This window comes from Haplochromis burtoni, unplaced genomic scaffold (genome assembly GCF_018398535.1).
Source record: "Haplochromis burtoni strain Fernald_Lab_line unplaced genomic scaffold, NCSU_Asbu1 Contig_145, whole genome shotgun sequence".
Classification (NCBI taxonomy): Eukaryota; Metazoa; Chordata; class Actinopteri; order Cichliformes; family Cichlidae; genus Haplochromis; species Haplochromis burtoni.
In genome coordinates this window covers 570,312-590,522 of record NW_024582506.1, presented here as the reverse complement: position 1 = coordinate 590,522, position 20,211 = coordinate 570,312, and the positions used below count along the sequence as shown (strand labels likewise).

At 41.3% G+C, this 20,211-nt stretch overlaps 1 protein-coding gene across 6 annotated transcripts in view; it reads right to left on the bottom strand.

Annotated features, from left to right (window-relative positions):
* Window positions 1-7,284: 7,284 nt before the first annotated feature.
* The window catches only part of ppip5k1b (diphosphoinositol pentakisphosphate kinase 1b), a 46,543-nt gene continuing 33,616 nt past the window's right edge, over window positions 7,285-20,211 (bottom strand). For 3 of the 6 annotated variants that reach the window (XM_042224635.1, XM_042224637.1, XM_005931654.3), the window contains 4 exons: window positions 19,397-19,459; window positions 12,128-12,265; window positions 11,723-11,836; window positions 7,285-9,738 (listed from right to left, as the gene is read on the bottom strand). In XM_042224635.1, the coding sequence (XP_042080569.1) occupies window positions 9,647-9,738; window positions 11,723-11,836; window positions 12,128-12,265; window positions 19,397-19,459 (407 nt within the window). In that variant the 3' untranslated portion in view covers window positions 7,285-9,646. The remainder of the gene's footprint in view (window positions 9,739-11,722; window positions 11,837-12,127; window positions 12,266-19,396; window positions 19,460-20,211) is intronic. The other 3 variants (XM_042224636.1, XM_042224638.1, XM_005931658.3) reach the window with 1 other exon arrangement.

Sequence of the window (20,211 nt, the reverse complement as noted above, 5' to 3'; positions counted from 1 at the left end):
CAAACCGAGTATCAGAGTAGGAAAGAAAGGTGATTTAAGAGACTTTGAAGGTAGCATGATTGTTGGTGCATATGAGCTCTTGGTGCATTCCAGAAGATGCTGATCATCTCAGATGTTCCACGCAACCATCTCTAGAGTTTACAGAGAATTGTTCAAAAAGAGAAAATATCCGAGAAGCAAGTCTCTGGATGAAAATACCTTGTTGATATCAGAGGTCAAAGGAGAGTGGCTAAACTGCACTGAGCTGAGAGGACGCCACTGACCAATAACCACTGATCATGTGAAAAGGGAAAGACCATCTCTGAATCGAGGAGGGGGCCTAAGGGTACATTTTCACCATCTTACAGTGCTGTGATTGCAGCCATTCCCCAACTCTCTGTGAATGGTACTCGTGGCAATTGAATAATGGTCATTGATCAGTGGTTGTTGGTTAATGAGTATGACAATTTGCATATTAATAATCAAGAAACTGACCTCAGAGTCAGTGGCGCTAGTTTCAGTCATTATGCAAATGTAATTTTCGTAAGATTGGAGAAACCTGCAGTCAGCTGAGACTGAAGAAGAAGAACTTGGATGAGTGATGAAACATTTCTCCCACTGAAAATGCTACGTCCAGATGAACAGAATCAACTTTTTGGGATCTCTTTGCAATATTTCCAATACCTTATTTAATCTATGTCATGAAGAACTAAGCTAAAATGCAATTTAAAAATTGGCCAGTGAATGTCCTGGGTTTTTTCCCCCGTTCCCCCATGAACCTTCATTTAGAGGTCCCACATAAAAACTTTATACATAGAGATACTTTGGTAACTATTTGGTAAAGGATCTCAGTCTTCTAGGTGAACAATTTAGTCTCCTCAGATTAAGAACATGAGTGAATGTACTCCACAGATTCAGGTTTTATAAAATACCTTCCTCTGTGGTTTTAAGTTAAAACAAAATGCTGGTTTGAAAAACAAAGCAGCATTACATGATCGAAGTCAGAGCTGTGTAAGTTGTCATATAGGTCTGTGGAAAATATGACACAACACAAACATACACTGTATTGCCCAAGTATTCACTTAGCCATCCAAATGATTCAAAATACGTTCCAATCACTTCCATGGCCACAGGTGTATAAAATAAACCACCTAAGCATGCAGACCGCCTCTACAAAGATTGGCGAAATTATAACAAAGTGGAAGTGATTGAGAATCAGCCAGAGCCACATAAAATCAATCAGTCAGCAATCAGTCAATCACTACAGACCTCCAAACTTCATGTGGCCTTCAGATTAGCTCAAGAAAAGTGCGTAGAGCGCTTAATGGACTGGGTTTCAATGGCAGAGCAGCTGCATCCAAGCCTTGCATCACAAAATGCAATGCAAAATGACAGAAGAGGTGGTGTAAAGCATGCTGCTACTGGACAGTGCAGACGTGTTCTCTGGAGTGATGAATCATGTTCCTCTGTTTGGTAAATCAGTGGACAAGTCTGAGTTTGGTGGTTGCTATGAGAATTGAACATGTTGTTGACTGCATTGTGCCAAGTGTAAAGCTTGATGGAGCAGGGGTTTTTAGGAGGAGGTTGTTTTTCAGGAGTTCGACTCGGCCCCTCAGTTCCAGTGAAAGAAACTCTTAATGCTTCATTCAGCATATCAAGGCATTTTGGATAACTCATGCACCCAACTTTGTGGGAACAGTTTAGGGATGGCCCCCTTTTCCAGCAAGGCTGCACACCAGTGTGCTGTGGAAAAATTATTTGAGCTTCAAAACCAAAAAGATTCTCGGAGATTTACTGAAAGAAAGTTAAAACATTTGCAGATGGATCAATACAACACAAAAGGGGTTCTTCATACCAGAATTTACAAAAAGGCAGAACTACAACATGTCCTTTACATCCATCCATCGTGTGGATACAATCTTGTCTATTCAGCGGTTGGGAGTGAAATTCTCACCATCATGTGGGCACCAGCCTGATAATGAACCACGTCATGGCCTTGAGCAAAGTTTACAGTGCGTTGTTTCCCCAGCTACATACACGCTTACTTTGTACAAGAAAGTTACAAATACATATCAATAGTACACAGAGGTTAGATGAGGTGAAGCACAAATTTTCTATCACACAGTGCACAAAGCAAGGTCCATAAAGATATGGATGAGTGAGTTTGGTGTGGAAGAACTTGACTGGCCTGCACAGAGTCCTGATCTCAACCCTAATAAAACACTTTTCGAATGGATTGGACTGGAGACTGCGAGTCAGGCCTTCTTGACCGAAATCACTGTCCGACCTCACAAATTTGCTTCCAGGAGAACGGTCAAAAATTCTCATAAACACTCCTAAACCTGCAGAAAGCCTTCCCAGAAGAGTTAAAGCTGTTCTAGCTGTAAAGGGTGGGACAAGATCATATTAAACCCCAGGAAAAGGGATGTCACTCAATGTATTTTACACTACATCCTGTACTCTCGTCCAATGAGAGAACTCCATCCATCAAAAATGAATAAATAAATAAATAAACTAGTGTTGTCAGCGTTAATCTCGTTAAAATGACGTTAACGCCGCATTAACACGGCAAATCTCCGTTAGCGAGTTAACGCAGATCGCCCCATGCTTATGGCTGCACGGTGTTAACGCATTAACGAGCTAACCGTGCTAATGCGTTGACGTCATTTTAACGAGATTAACGCTGGCAGCATTAAAATAAAAGACTAGAGGTACATTTTTTAAAATCTGAAAGTAGGAAGCAACACCTCTATGAGTCGTTAGAAGCTTACTAATAAGTGCATTAAAAATAGAGAGAGAAAGCAGACCAAGCATGTCTGAAAAATGAAGGTTATGCTATACTCCAGCTGCATTGCACAACACTGTTTATTGAGGTTACTCATCATGATAACTGAAACAAACAGAGATAGAATGGTTCAATAATAGAAGGAGGAAAAAACTCCCGGGGAGAGAATTAAGCAGATCAATTTGGGCTTCAGCATCAAACTTGATGGATCCACACCCAGACCTGAAACTCCAGCAAACTCGGTGCATTCGTGTCAGTTGCTGATGAATGGCTCCTAATTTATCTTTTGCCTCCATTTCATTACTCCTCTGCAGTCAGTGTGGCAGTCTCTTGTTCTTTTTCTGTCTGTGATCACAGCAGAAGACAATGAAAGGGAAGGAAAAAACATAAACGTGACCCGTTGATCACCCAGGTCCTGCCACATCATCAAGGAAAGCAGCATGTGCTCCCTTTTACTTTACTTTCCTACGTTACCTTGGCGACACAATTTGGAGGAAGGTGGGTGGGGAGGTGGCACTGAAGGTCGAACCAGACACCTTCCCATTGGATGAGGGTAATTGTCTCATCAACAAGACCAGCCTAATAGTTAGTCTTGTCTCCTGTCTTTCCCTCCCACTTCTCTCTTTACTGAGTGCAAATAAATGGAACCAGCAGGAAGTTGATGCTCTGGGAAACTGAAATGTAAACAAGTCATGTAAAAGGGATGTAACTGAAATAAATAGCTAAATAAAACAAGTTGAGTGGAAGCCTAGTTGGAGTTTTAGATCAGGTTAGAAGAAAAATCAATACTTTTGAACTTTTTTTTTGCCTTTAGATGAATAATTTGGCTTTGGAAAAATGCAAGAAATAAACCGAATGACCACCTCCACTTCATACTTCACTCTAATATTGGTCAGGTTATTCATACAGTGGGAACAGACTTCAAGCATTTTACAGAGTGGCAAATTTACATTGTCATTTTATAAAGTTGATTCATTCTGACAGTTATCTGATTATGTGCTGCTGCTTTTCCCTCCCATTTCATCTGAAATCAAACCATATCCAATCCTTGTCTGTCGAAGCGTCTCTCTGTGGGGCAAATTCATTTTTTCCTATTAATGTTTTTTTCATGTTTGCACTGCTGAACACTTTTTTTGGCTTTCTTTAATATCTGCAGCAAAATGTTGACAACCATACATATCCCCTGGCAGTTGATGCCACCCAAAATTTCAGACTATTTCACTAATGAGGTGGCCAAAAATATCACTTCAAAATGATGATGTGGTGCTTTATAACTGTTGGATTTAGTAATGATCGATGCCAAAATTTGCCTCAACAACCTTAAAAGGTTGTCAAGGTTGTTTTTAAAGAATGGTTCTGCTTCCTCTGAGTGACTGTAAAGGACTTTACAGTCATGTGGAAAAGTATGCCTGCTTTTATTTCTGAGGTTTTATGTACTATAATCAGGGGTCGGCAACCCTAGGCACACGTGCCACAGTTTTGCCAGGAGGCCAGGTAGGGCATTAACAGGGAAAAGTCTTTTTTTTTCTTCTTTACATGGCTGTAAACTCTGCAATATATATATATATATATATATATATATATATATATATACACACACACACACACACACACACACACATACCCACACGTGTACATACATAATGGTGTTTTTATAAAGTGACTTTCAAAAATAAAGCTATCTTTATATTATTACTATTCTTGTATACAGCCTCTGCCGAGTTCGAATCTCAACAGACACTATCTCTACTTTTAAGATTAGGCTTAAAACTTTCCTTTTTGCTAAAGCATATAGTTAGGGCTGGACCAGGTGACCCTGAATCCTCCCTTAGTTATGCTGCAATAGACGTAGGCTGCCGGGGATTCCCATGATGCATTGAGTTTTTCCTTTCCAGTCACCTTTCTCACTCTCTGCATTGAATCATATCTGTTATTAACCTCTGTCTCTCTTCCACAGCATGTCTTTATCCTGTCTTCCTTCTCTCACCCCAACCGGTCGCAGCAGATGGCCGCCCCTCCCTGAGCCTGGTTCTGCCGGAGGTTTCTTCCTGTTAAAAGGGAGTTTTTCCTTCCCACTGTTGCCAAAGTGCTTGCTCATAGGGGGTCATATGATTGTTGGGTTTTTCTCTGTATCTATTATTGTACAATCTACTGTACAATATAAAGCGCCTTGAGGCGACTGCTGTTGTGATTTGGCGCTATATAAATAAAATTGAATTGAATTGTGTCGATCTTCAGTTTGTTGTTGGTGTGGACGCCCAGGTGCTTCCACCAACCACTCTTCCACCATGTCAACATCCTGTCCCAAAGTCAAGTACCACCTCTGATCTTCACATTCAGAAGCCCATGATTTCTTCCCCCAAATCATCCAGATGTGCTCGGTGTTCCTCCTCCCGCCCATCATTTACACACCCAACCGTTAGCTGTGCAGAATAGGAACGTTTCTGTTGTGTGTACACATGTATAGGGCTTAAGTAGATTTTAAACTGGGTAAAACTGCAAATTTCAATAAGTGTTTAAAATACTGTTTTGGAGTGTGAGAGACTCAGTCAACAGCTACTTCAAGTTATTGCTGCTAAAGCTACTGAATCATAGGGTGCACTTAATTCTTGACACAATGCTTCTGTATTTTCATTCAGTTTTTATTAAATAAATAATGACACAGTGTAATATGTTATCTATTTTTCTGTATTTAGACAAATTTGGAACCAGATGATTTTGAATCACGTTGCGATATGTAAAACCTAATATGTGACAGTAGGTTTAGAATATTTAAGAAGTAAACACAAATGAAAGTAATTAATGCATCTTTTTCTGATTCCTGCTGGAGTGACTGCAATTTGATAAAGGTCACAAAAACTACCCTACAGCCATAGAAGCTGTCTCATAGAAGCTGGGAACTGTTATTTGTTTTGAAGCTGGAAAAAGCTGTCTGGAGATGAACCATGTTGTGTGTGTGTGTGTGTGTGTGTGTGTGTGTGTGTGTGTGTGTGTGTGTGTGTGTGTGTGTGTGTGTACATGCATGAGAGCCGAGTGTGTGTGTGAGAGAATGTAGGACATAAAACCCAGGAGGGAAAGACTTGTCATCCAGACAGAATAAATGACATCAGCTTTTGGCTTCCGGTGAGTTGGCAGTCTGTGTCCGTACCCCCATCCCTCCCTCCCTTCCTTCCATTCACCCAGCATCGCTCAGGAGTAGCCAATTACATCTGGGGGTGTCACCATAGCAACGCATGGCAGCAATACGAGGAGACATGAGTCATCACTTTTCTTAAAAGCCATTCAGAGAAGAGTGGAGAGGGAGACAAGGAGAGAGGTAAATAGGATGAGGTTAGAAGGCAAGAGAAGAAAAAGAAAAGGAAAAATAAGGTAGAGAGGGAAAAGAAGTCCACTCTCTTGTTTTTTTGTGAGCACTAATGGCAGGAAGAAAATAAGATAATAAAGCATAAAAAATGAAACAGGTGGTCGGTGAGAGAAAACGTGAGGATAGAAAGGGGAGACAAGAAGTAGAGGAGAAAACCAGGAGAGGAAAGGCAGAAGAAAAGGGAAGAAAGAAGTGATGAGAGGAAACAAGGAGAGGAAGCAAGCAGGAGACAGGAGGAAACAAGTGGGTAAAGATCGGTAAAATGATTAATATGATTCATATGATTAATATGCGACCCCTATTTAATAAGGCACTATAGTAGCTAATAACATTTAAAATGTGGTGTTTACTGACCGTATCAGGAGAGGTCCAGAGGGCTAATATTACAAATAATATACATATATCAATTTGGAAAAAAAAAATGCTTTGGAAACTCCAAAATGTGTCCTGTTTGAGCTCAAGTTGTCCGTTTTACAGAGAACTTCAAGATGTCATTAAAACTAGAAAAAAAAGGAGCAAGCCTAATGTGGTCAGCACACCAGCAAACCATATCTTGGGGCCACAGAAACTCAAAACATTTGTAGATTCTGGGCCAGCATGGTAAAGGTGACGTAGAAGTGTATTCTTTCTCATGTCCAGCAGGGGGCGACCTCTCTGGTTTCAAAAAGCTGCCTGCTTGTACAGTTTTACAGGGAAATAATTCTTCACCCATGTTTGTGTTCTCAAACATGATGAATTTCACAATCAGTAGCTGACATGCAGTCACTGGCCACTTCATTTGTTCAAATGCTTAACTGTTAATGCAAATAGCTAATCACCTGATCACATGGCATCGACTCAATCCACTTAGCATGCAGCCATGGTCAACACAAGCGGTTGAAGCTCTGATATTGCAAGAGAAGACAAAACTGGACAATAGACTGGGAAAAAAATATGAGTCTTGAAATGGATAAAAGGACAAAATGAGACATAGGAGGGAGAGAAAAAGACTGAAGAAGAGCAGAGACAGATGAGCACAGGAGGTTGGCCAGTTTGTTTATGCAGCACTAACAGACTTGTGTCTGGACTGTGCTCAATAAAACATCACTCTCACACCATCTATTGCAGCAGGTGTGACAACATGATTTGTTGTGCTTGATAACACACTAAACAACACTTTCAGTCTTTATTTTCTCTTTTTATTATTGCCCCTCTCCTTTCCCCGATGTCACAGCCTGACCTGAACCACAGAAGACAGGGCATCACAGACATCTTACACCTTTAAACCTCGTTAAACAGAGCGCGCACACACACGCACCTCTCTTTGGCTGACATTAAATAACCACATAAATACACAACTACACCAACATCAACTCACAATTACGATAAAAACAGGTTATTAGCCTTCAAAAATCAAAAATCTAGAACTCTTTTACAAGATGGCTAAAATTCAGAAATTCATTCAACAGCAGAAGTTTCAAGTTTCGAAGGTCAGGGTTTTTTTTCAATTGAACCGCTTTGTAATGAAAAGAGGGACTCCCCCCCTGCTGTTTATACTTTGTTAAAGCTGACAATGCCGACTGACCACAATGCCCACAATCAGATTCAGCTTTTCATTTTGTTTACAGGCTTTTGTCAAAGTAATAACATATATTTTGGAATTTCAATTAACTGTAATTATTTTCTGAATTGAAAGTGAACTGACCGTCCAACAGTTCAGTCACAAACTGATGAACCAGTTGCAACCTTTGGATTATACTGCTTTACCTGAGCATGATTAATGAGATGAGAAACAGTCATTTGACATTAAAAACACATCTCAATATATGGTGACAGACTGCAGACACAACTATACTACTGACTTAATCAAGTGGCTTATCCCTGTAACTCTAAAACATCTCAGTAAAAGAATACAGCAGGTTCCTAACATTTGGATTTAATATCACATTATTATCTGAAGGCACATTTACAGATGCGTCTTTGTTCCTACTTAACAGCTGAAGAACACAGAGCTAAACAGCTTGATCAGGCTGGCATGAGTGAAAAATTATAAAATATACTACTCTTTTTTTGTTTAATGCATGAAGTAAAACAAATCATGTGAGCAATAATTTATCAGGCACACTGCAAACTTGCATCTCTGCAGATGCTTTGTATGTTACATTAGAGAGTATTTGGGCTGTGGTTGCTTTGGTTACAGTGTTACAAGCTTTACATGATGGTTTTCAGTCTGCGGGAGACCTGATTTTGTAATCCAGACGTTTGATGTGTGAAACAGATATAGGAACATTTTGACATTTTTGGTTAAATTACCCTTCCTTCTTTTCTTGCAACAGGATAGACTTCAGTCATAACAGGCTTAGAGACGGGTCGGCGACAACTAGGGAAAAATATGTATCCAAAATCCAGTTGGCGATTGGTTGGTGGCTGTTGCAGATCCCATCTGTTGTCTGCACACCTGTCAACAAACAGTCACCAAGCAGCAGTGAAACTGTGAAAAGTGCGAAGGAAACCAGACTCGATTTTCACACCTCTTAGATTCAAACTTGTCCGACATTTTTAGTAGATGAACCTCTGGTATCAGTTTGAGCATCCTGTTTGGTTTTGAGTTATTGACGGAGGTGTTTACAGACAGACTGGCATCTTCCATGCAAACTACACGTGACTGTGGCAAATCTGATAAAAAGGAATCATGAGGACGTTTTACGTCAGTGCTCACTAACTGGTCTCCAAGTCTGTATGACTGAAGCCTTAAATAACATGATTAACTCTCAAATCCAGCAGGTAGTTCAGCCTTTTTAAGGAATGGAAACAGCTAACAGTGGCCTTGTCTAAGGTAAAACTGCTTGAAAAACTAACACTTAATGTTCAATTTACCTATTATTAAAAAAAGAAAAAAGATAAAACATAGAATTTATAAAAAGAAAAGACTACTACTGTTCTGCCATCTTTAAAACAGGCTGTTTCCCCATTCCCAGTCTATTTGCCAAGCTGAGCTAACAGCTAGATATGAGAGCAGTATTGATAATGTAATTCTTGGTTAGAAAGCAGGCGTGCTGATCTTTGGATGAAATCCACCACAGACTTAAAGTCCGTGACGCATTTGAACCTGAAATGTCGGCAGTTCAGGTGAGAAAAACAGACTGCTGATGTGTGAGGGGGAAAAACCATCTCCAGAGCAAATAGCAAGCACTGCTCTGATCCAAATTAAACTAAAGGCACAAATGGTCTGAATGTTGGCACAATGGACGGTTCAGGAAAGTGTGAGTGATCTGAGGAGGTGGATCGAGGCGATGAGAGGTCCCACGTATTTTTCTTTATTTCCTCTTTATGGAGAAGAGCAGGCGTGGTGAGGATAGTGCAGTCAGTGGTGGTGCAGCGGGGGTGCAGCAGGAGAATCGCTGTGCACAGTTTGTTTGATCATATCGCGTCTGACATCGTGAATATGAGCAGAAGGCTGAATAACAGCGCAGGAAGTGAAGTCGTTACACCGTGGCCTCCGATTCCCAGAGGTCCTTGTGGTTCTCCAAACAGACGACCTACTCACTGAAGCTGAAGTTCAGACCAGAAGACTCTGTAATCGGGGATGAGGGGCCCGCACTGGATACAGCACTGGAGGGGATGCTGCCATCTGAACAGAAAACACACACACAAGCTCTCTGTAAACACTTGTTTTCCCCCACTGGTACAAACTGTCGATGTTTTAAAAAGTCCATCCATGACGCAACTAATAATCCCATTACTTTCCACCCCGGAGCCCTGGCTTCACTCTGCGAGTCAGGAGCCATGTTATTTGCTGTTGTACATGCGTCACGGGGAAGGACACAAAGTGAACACAAATGAGAGAGGGAGCTGGCACAATAACAGGAAAGCATCATCTGCTCGTCTCTTCATCTCGTTGCCATGGGGAACTTTATGTAAACTGTTACTTTATGTGCTGGGTTTCATAAATTGAGCCACATGAATGTTTATATCAATAATCTGACTAGAATGTAATGAAGATTTGCCGTCAATCACAAATCAGCAAAATCAAGAATAAGGGTTTAAAGTGTTTTACACTAAAGATAGAAGCTGCGGTTAAAAAATGTTCCTGAACAGGTCACAGGGCTGCACTTGTAAACAGCTGCCCTGTAACTACAGCTGATAAGAGAACAGAGTTACACGAGCAGCAGAAGAAGTGCCTCCCCGTCTGTCTGCACACTGTGTGGTAAATGAGGCTAAATGAGTTCTGTGCAGTTACAGGCACCAGAATCTGGAGCAGCCACCCAAACCGAGTGCACACGTATAACATGTGCATGAATTCAGCTCACCATCTGAGGGAGAAAGGAGAACAATGAGCTGGTTAAAGATGAAGGGGCTGTGATTTTCAGAGTACTTTTTACTTCAGTTTTAAGTGACGGTTGATGCCGCGGTGTAATCTGCTGCACAGTCTGCTGTTATTTATATACTTATAAACAACAACCACACATTTTTTTGTTCTAGTTTCTTTATTTGGATATTTTGTTGCTGTTTTTTAAATTCATAAGTGTGCTATTGTTTACTAGGTCATAAATTGGTTGTTTTTTCCCCCCGTTTTTTGTTTTTTAAAGTTTTAATAAGATATCGAGGGATTAAAAAAGAAAAAAAAAAAAGACAACAAATTGCCAAAAATTGCAGTTCCTCCTTCGGCTACTTGAGTCTGTAAATCAGTGTGCTTAGACTCCTGTGTTTTGGTCTCTATAATAATTTTCAGAGCGGCTGTATGGTGGGTGAAAATCTGCATTTCGAAGCATTTCAGTGATATTATATGACAAATATGTGGATTGTTTTGTAGTTAAAACTGGAGCAGACTGGGACAGTCTGTCAGTGTAACTGAGTGAAACTGTGCATTTTTTCCCCTACACACTAATTAGCAGTTCATCTGTGTCTGTGCGATATATCCATGCAGTACCCTGCTAACCAAGCTGGCTGCTTTTGGCTGATTTGTCTTGAAACTCCCCCGTCTCATCCACATATGAACGCTTCACAAAAGCATGGCTGACATCTCGATGGCTACATCCACCCCCCCCTGCACAGTCTATGATATTTGTGAATGTGATAAAGTGCTGAGTTTCACCTCTCCAACCTGAGATTCCATCTTCACTGTGGTAACTAGAACCAATTTAGCTGAGCTGCCATTAGCCATTTGCTGATTTATCAGCATTTCTAACAGCCAATAAAAAACAATTTAGAAGAAGAAGAGACGGGACAAACACCCTTCAGCACCAGACAACAAACAGTGAAACCAAGCAGAGCTGGACAGGGTGTAAACATGTACAGAAAAAAACTACACATGACGCACTTTAGGGGAAACCTGTTTGTTTCGTGTGTCTGAAAGAAGAAAAAAGAATCATTATATCAGTTGAGCTGTAGCAGTAACCACAGTATTGAAGCATTTAAATCTGTGTGAAACTGTAGTGACGCCACTGAGTTGTTGCGGTCTGTGTTGTCATTTAGACTTTTACACGATAGTAAGGAGGGTAAATATTTAAACATGAAGCCGATACGTTTAAAGAGGTTTCATTCTCTTGAAAAACACTTTGTGCAGTGAAAGCAGGTCAACACACTGATAATGCCATGAAAATCATTGCACTTACGCCACAAAGGCTGGCCAGGCGGTCGAAGAGATGCTTCAGATCCAGAGGAGGAAAGAGGCTGCTGCGGGCTATAGAGAGAAATCTGGCTCTGAGAGGCAAACAAGCCAGAGAGCGCTGGAGCAGAGAGAGAAAAGAAAACACATTAGGATCAGTTTACAAATGTAATTGAAGCTCATTATGCTACTGAGAAATACTGCTCTCTTCTGCTTTTGGATTCAGAAAGTGTTGTTTTGTTGCTAGACGTGGAAATGGCTTTGAAATTTAACTGCCGACTCTCAGGCTTTATTTAAATGTCTTTATATGAATTAACAGATTAAAAACCAGTGAACTGTGGCCATTTATATTCATGCTCAAGATCTGACGATCAGATTCTATAAAACAAAAATTACACTGAAGCTTTCGCACCTTTCATGGTTTTGGCCTGGACCTCACTGTTGCTCTCACACACCGAGTTGAGAAACTCGTCCACCTGCTTCAGGGAAAGTGAGTTGTGCAGCGTCTCCAGCGGGTAGATGGAAGGCACCATGGAGCATCCTTCAAAGCCTGCAGGACAAAGGGTACAATACAGCCGATCGTGTACTAGCAGGAAGAGCGGAGAGGAAAGTACTGCTCTCTGTGCATTACGGTTCCACGTGATTTGAGTGCCATATTAAGAAAAAAAAAAAAAAAATCTAGCAGTGATTTATATTTGTTACCAGCCACACAAACGTTTGCACACAAGAGCTACAGTCGGCAGCGTGTGACCTCTCACAGCAGCTGACTGGCTGTAGCTACACAACACAAGCAAGCCAGATATAATGCAAACACAAATAACCAATTCCTGAGTTAGTGAGACCACAAGAACAAAAATAATATTTTTGTCTTGTTTCTAACATGGTTACAGAGCACTCTGCTTAAAATGACAAGAAAACACACTCGTTACATGTTGCTGCTGATACATGAAGTGATTATAGTAGAGCTCACTTGTGTGTTAACAGGATATGATATGCTTGTTGATTTAAAGATAAGAAAAAATACAGTTCTGTGTTTGTATATGTAATAAGTAGGTGAGGACTACAGAGATTCTTGTGTTTACGATGTCAGTACTCGAGGTCAACTTCATTTCTAAGCTGATGCTGTAAATGGTATTTCCTTCAGGTGAAGTGTGTGATATAAAGCAAAAATTTATATTAGCTACAGACGAGGTTCTGAAACCACAAAGAAGAAAATAAAATTCTGGGGAGATGTGGCATAACATTATGAGCATTGCCAGGTGCAGTGCAAAACACTGATTTCATCATGGCACCTGTTGGGGGGGGGGGATACATTAGAGAGCGAAGTGAACCTTTTGCCCTCAAAGTTGATGTTGCAAGCAGGAAAAAATGACAAGTGTAAGGATTGGAGTGAGTTTGGTGCTTGTCAGAGCATCTGCAAAACTGCAGCTATTGTGGGGCGGTCCTGATCTGCAGTGCTCGGTACAGTGGTGAATAAGCGACAGTGTCATGGGCAGCTAAGACTCACTCACGCATGTGAGGAGTAAAGCCTGGCCTGTGTGGTCTGATCCAACAGACGAGTAAGTGCAGCTCAGACGGCTGAAAAAAGTTCATGCTGGTTCTGATGTAAAGGTGTACACAGAGCATCACAGTTTGTTGTGTATGTGGCTGCATAGCAGCAGAGCAGTCAGTGTGTCCATGCTGACCTCGTTGACTGCTGAAAGCACCAACGAAGGGCATCAGAACTGGACCATGGAGGAATGGAAGGTCTGATCTGATGAATTGTGTTTTCTTTTACGTCACGTGGATGGTCAGGTGCATGTGAGGCATTTACCTGGGGAACACCTGGCAAGCCAGCTGAGGCAGTGTGATGCTTCGGATAATATTCTGGTGGGAAACCTTGACCTTGATGTGGATGTTACTTTGACACGTACCACCTACCCAAGCAATATTGCAGACCATGTACACCCTTTCATTGAACAGTATTACCCGCTGGCCTCTTTCAGCAGGATAATACGCCCTGCCACAAAGCAAAAATGCTTCAGAAATAGTTTGAGGAGCACAACAATAAGTTTGAGGTGTTGACTTGGCCTCCAAATTCCCCAGATCTAAAAGCAATCCTGGTGCTACAATACGAGTCCATGCCTCGACGGGTCGGTGCTGTTTTGGCAGCAAAAGGGAGGGAAAATAAAATATGAAGCAGGTGGTTATAATGTTATGCCTGTATTGTATAAATTTATTAATTAATTAATTTGTTAAATAGGACCGGTACAAATGTTCAGTCTATTTCCCCTCCTGTTTCCTGAGCCGGTTGGGTTGGATCACCAACATAGATTTGATGATGAGCTGCAGCGCAAGTTGTAATGAACTGTGAACCACACATAAAAGATTAATTTTCTTCGAGGTTTGTTAATGGTGCGGAAATTTTCGTGTTACGACAATGAAGAGGAAATGAACAGGAAAAACTGTATTCTTTAAAAAAATCAATTAATTATTTTTTTCTCATTTTATTAGAAGATTCGTCATATGTAAAATTGCATTACATATACCTTTATGTTCTATAAAATTTATATCTGTATTCACAATTACATTTCTATATTTTGCTTTCTTTTGTTGGTCGGGACAAAAAAAACAAAACAAAACAAAACATCTACATCCTGTGAAATACAACTTTTAAACACTAAAGTGCAATGGCAAGAAGGTGACTTTCACACATGCAGGAAACAGTCCATCAGCATTCACAGTAGCCCAACAGAGAACATGAAGCTCTATGATGACAGTAAGGAATAGATGGAGGTTGAAGTGCCACCTTTATCCATCTACCCAGACAGCATGCTGGTCATCCTTGCCTTCACCATGAATAATGTGCAACAACCACGAATGTGTGCACGGCTATTACCTAAAACAACTTATTCAATTCAAGCGGAACGAAATGCTTAATGGAGAGGAACCTTTCAAGGCCTCAAGGGGCCAAGATATCAATTTATAATTAGTTGACTTGCTTGTTGTTAATGTTTCTCATGGGATTGTGTGCACTTTCAAGAGTTAAGAACATTAAACAACCTGTTGCTTCTGCTTTTTAATCTAAAGCTTAGAAGAAGAACAGGAATGGCAGGATACGACAAAGACCTTCAGGCCTTCCATGGACTAATCAAAAAAATCTTTTCCTTACCCGATACAGCCTTGAGCAGCTTTATTCATTTGACAAAACAAAGACTAATGTGGAATGTGAAAACAGCTTCCTGCCAAAGATGTGATGACAGCAGAAAAATTATTCTACTGTTTAAAGTGATATTACAAAGCCTCAGGAGGAAATGTTTTGCCAGTTCAGACAAGTTCCATGCTACAGTATTTCTCCTTCTGTCTTTAGTGTACTGTGTAATAGAGCAGGCGTTATATAAAAACACATTAGTTGGCTTTTATCACCTTTCCCTCCTCATCGCTGCTGCAGTGCGTTCACATGGACTTTACAATTCAGCTCACACAGTAGATGCAGTGAGAGGAGAGAAAAAAAGCCCACTGATCCTTCACTGCACTATTCACTCTCCACAAATGCAGACAAACATATGAGGCAGGGAACGAATGCAGATAAAGACGGCACAAGTCATAACAGACGGTCATCTCTGCTGAGTGCAGGCAAGCTGTGTTAAACTGACAATGTGCCAGGACCTGCTCCACAAACACTTTACGCGATCGACAGTTAACGGACAGGCCGCCACTTAATTAGCCAATTAAAATCAGCCAATAGATGATGACCCAGATCTTTCAGACAGACACTGAAATATCTCCAACCCAGCCAAGAGATATTTTGTTATTTTGAGGAAGACACTGTGGAGATTCAGTTGTTACTTCCCAGTGCAAAGGCCAAATTAGCGCCATCAATATCCGACACGTATTTCCACACAGACCTCATTCCTGAACAAAAGCCCAGCTGTAAAGGCTTCCTTTTCCTGCACCCACTGCTCAGGATGGAACATGCACACAATGCAATTAGGCAGGCCTCTAACCATCGCATAAAAGAGTCTGGTTCACCAGACTGAACCGCATGCATGTAGATCCATTAGTCGTCCTTTTTGCAGATGTATTTTGTTATAATTTGAGATTATGGTTAAAAATGAATTGCTATGTTCTACCAATTCCACAAGTGAGCTATAAATGTCCAATCATATGCAAAGACTTAAAGACACAGTGAAATTAAAGAATACACTCAAAGTGTCTTATCAGGTCCTAATTGTTCGGTTACTTATTGGTCCTTTCAAAATAAATAAATAAAATATATACGCATCACATTTCATATGGATTGAACCTTTTTCTCACTCCTTGTCATAGTATTCTCCCCTTTTTGGACGCAGAAAGAATGAAACTACAATAACGCTAACAGTCTCTACAGCTCCTTAGTCCATGAGCATTTCTCAGTGCTCACATCAAATCAGAACCATCTTATAAAATGTGAGAACTCAAATGTCCCTTGAACTGAGTCACATAAACGCATCTTAATCTGCCAGATGCCTGGTACAAAGCTGTGTGATGTGGGATTATAATGATGTGAAAACCGAGCAGCTAACAGGGTGGAGAATTCAGAGGGACGCCATCCGTGTATTCCCAGCCGTGTGGATGCAGCTTGTCCATTTCCTTCTGTGCCATTCATAAGAAAGGACAACATTCTGGTTGAGTTGGAAATTATAGTTGTTTTTACAGATGAACCCAAGACAGTGTTACAAGATTCAGGTCAGAAAGTTGTCCTTCCTCACGCCTCTCAAACTTCAGGCCTAATTATTCTCCTAAGAATACTCCGTCTGGGTGAAGCATTCAGGACACATGCCTCAGCCTTGCTTGACTGGAATTATCTGGGCAATTACCTCCACTAATGTCACGAGTAGACATTACATGGATATTCAGCTGGGAAGCTGGAAACTTAATGACCTTTAGATGTCCATTAGATTTCCCCCCCGTTCACCTCTGTCAGGTGACACCTAAAAAACGTTGAGAGCTGCAGTGCTCGAGTGAAAGCTAAGTTGCTTTAATAGTTTCACTGTGTCTTTAAATAAGCAGAGGAATACAGCGTTTGCATCGTTGGGCAGATGTGCAAAATGAGAATGTTTATAGTCGGACAATAAATGGAGCATGAGGCAGGGCTATAGATATCATTAACAGGCAGACCTAGGAGGGAAAATGAACGCACAGGCTGCAAGAAAAATAAAAGCAATGAGCCACAACAGATGCTAAGCTGAACTGGCACTGGCAGCATCCCCCTTTTCCCAGCACCGACTGGCTAGGACTAAAGTGAGGAAGAGGAGGCAGCACCAAGTATTTTCAGGGACTGCAGCGGCTGACCGTAGTGAGACTCTGGGAGCTCCTGACTAGACACCAGCTCAGTCTTGAAGAGGCGGAAGTGGTAGGGGCAGTGACGCAGGTGGTGGGCCATGGCCCCATCCACAGCCAGAGGGGCAAACCCCAGCAGGGCTGTCTCAGCAGGGAGCCACTCCAGCAGCTGGGTTACGTGAGGCACGTCCGAGGGCTCTGAGGGGATGAGAGGCAGAGCAGGGAGAGAAGAGTAGAACTGGAAAGTGCAGCGGAGCGGGAGCAGAAACGGGAGGAGCTGAAAAGCAGTGCGGCCGGAGGGCATTCGATCGATTGTAGGCTGCAACGGACAAAAACCTCACGGCTCAAACAGAAAAAAAAAAAACAGACTCAGTCCCACCTTTCCATTTCAAAGAAATCAAATGCAAAGCAGATAGCCTGAGGTGAAATAGAGACGTCAGGGGGGGAAACGAATGAATAAAAACACACCTGAGATCTGCTCCACGTAATCTGAATGAGAGGCTTTTTCAGTCAATCAGTGCTCAAACATCAGTGACCCCCAGGGCTATTTTTCAAGAAACTGTATGTGTGGCAACAGAACTGCAATGTGACAAGAGAAGTCTTATTTTAGATTTGTAGCATGAAGGCGTGACTTTCGGACAGATTTCTATCACTAGCTCTGCAAATTGGGCAACTGCCCCAGGGCTCAGAACACTCAGGGGTGGGGTTGGTTCAAAGGTTCGGTGTTCACTGTGTGGCAGGCGGCTAATGGTGACTCATTCCTAACTTGTTTGTATGCACCACTCAATCCCATCATCAGAAAGCAGCATGAGCTTTCAATCTGCAATAAAAGACCAGACATTTGCATATTTACAAATGGAACAGTTAACAGGACACCACAGACCCTCAAACATGTGTCTGTGTGAACCTGATGAATGCAAGTTCATTACTGACCCATTCTTCAGCGTTTTTGCCCGACATCGCTCCTCGGCTGGTTAATCCCACCTGGCTTTCACATCAAAACGACCAAATGAGAACAATTTCACCTCTAGTGCCATTTGAGTGACCAAGCAAATGAGAATATGTGTAAAGCACACGTTACTTTATCTACAATATTTTACCCATCAACATGGTTATGATTCAGAAAAAAACAAAAAAAAACAAACCACAGCTGTGATTGCCCTTTTCTCCGCTTTGCATCATAACAACAGATAATTCATCGTTGATAAAGTGAGGAATGTCCTTAGTTAAATAATAATATATATAACAAACAGCAGCTTGATGAGCAGGTGGCTGTTCAAAACTGAACTTGGACAATTGTAAATAAAATATAAGAATAATATTTATTGAAAGCAAATACCTGTAACAAAGCAGATCACACCAATGTTAGTGGATCTAAGGAAAACTGTCACTTTTTAAATGGATCATCAGCGCCTATTATTATAAATCAAAATGTGACTACAGGAGAGAAGCAAGAGAGCAAACTGGAGGGAAAGGCTCATGACTGTGGCTCCAGCTGTCTTTAAAAAAATAAATAAATAAACACGTTTCAACATATGAGATTTGTGAATTCCACCAACTCTTCAGCCACTCTGAACCAACATGTGAGACCAGCCTGTGGATCAGCTGACATCAATTCTGCTGACATACAGCCAGCACTACTCAAACTGCCAACATGTGATCAGCTGTCTCTGAGCTTTTCATATAAAACCCCAAATACCGTAAAAGGCCCAAATATGGAAACAGTAAAGCAGCAACGTGTACATCAACTACTACACACCGGAGGAGCCAGGGATTGAACCACAGGCCCCCTGATTAACAGATGCTCTTCCTAAAATGGGTTGGTCCAGATTTTATTTAGTATGTGTGTGGTCAGTACACTATGACATCACTGTAAGTATGTGTGTGGTTAAACTGGGGTTAAACTAAAACAAGAGAAACACCTATTTAAAGTTTTATTTGGCATTTATAGCAAAAACCCAGACATTTATCAAATAAATTATTTTAGAATCAACAGTGCATATGCCAGTGAGGATTTTTTAAGTTTTTTTATGTGCATTGATTATCTACCCGTGGAGATATATCTAAGGAACACGATATATTCCACATAGCTAACCATCCTGTGAACAGCAGGATTGGAGATGAAAACACTTGCAGGCAGAGCAGGTGATGTTAGAGGTGAAGGGCTGACAACATAAGTAAAAACCAAAACAAAACCCAAACACCGAAGGTGTGCGCTGGAAGAGAAACAAAAAAAAACTAAAAATCTGAGATGATGTAAGTAATGTAGCCACACGTCACACCTCCCAAAACAGAAAACATAGAAAATGTTTTCCCACAAAACCGTCATGCAAGATAAGAGGAGAACTGGAGGAGTGTCGAAAAAAAAAGGCAGACATACCATTAGTCGGATGCCTGGCATACGACACAGAAAATCTCTTTACTGCCGGCATAGACAACAGCTCTGAGGAGATAAGAAAGGTAACTGGCATTACTGGGGCAGCTGGGATCTGAGTCTGCTTGTGAGTCTGTGTGTTTGAACACAAAGGGGGGAAAAGGAAAAAGAAAAAAAAAAAAAGGAGAAAACCGATTAGCAGAGTTGGCCTGTCGATTCATCAGTGTCTGTCTGCCAACAGATCTGTGTGAAAAGGTGGGTCATCTTTGAATGAACAGAGTGGAGACTGAGTGCTAAGGCTGCTGTGGAGTGGGTGGAGTAAACAACGGACGTAAGAAGTGTGCTGATCTAAATGTCACCGACAGGAACACATCTCCTTTTTCCTCCAGCCTGACTACTACTGGCTGTTGATCACATTCAATATGTTGGTGTAACGTAGTTTTTACTAACGCAGTAACGCTGCAGACTGGGAAAAATAAAACAGAAAAAAAAAACTGAGCTGACAGGTGAAATAAAGCTCTGTAGAGCTTATGCATGTAATATACGGTTTACGAAAGAAGAAAACCCACTTTTATGTCAGGTAAGAATCCATTAGGTCATTTTTGGTATTGCGGAAAGCTGTAAAATAAAGGTTGGGAACCGCCTCTCTGAAATGCACTTACCACTGACACTGCAGGCCATCTTCAGATCTGAAGTGTGCACTTCCTTTCACCTTCCCAGCAATAAACCCATCTCTTGTTGCCCTGTTCTTTTTTTCTTTAAACGAACTGGACTGACGTCAGGTCCAGACCCCGACCTGTCTCTCAGACAGCAGCCCATAG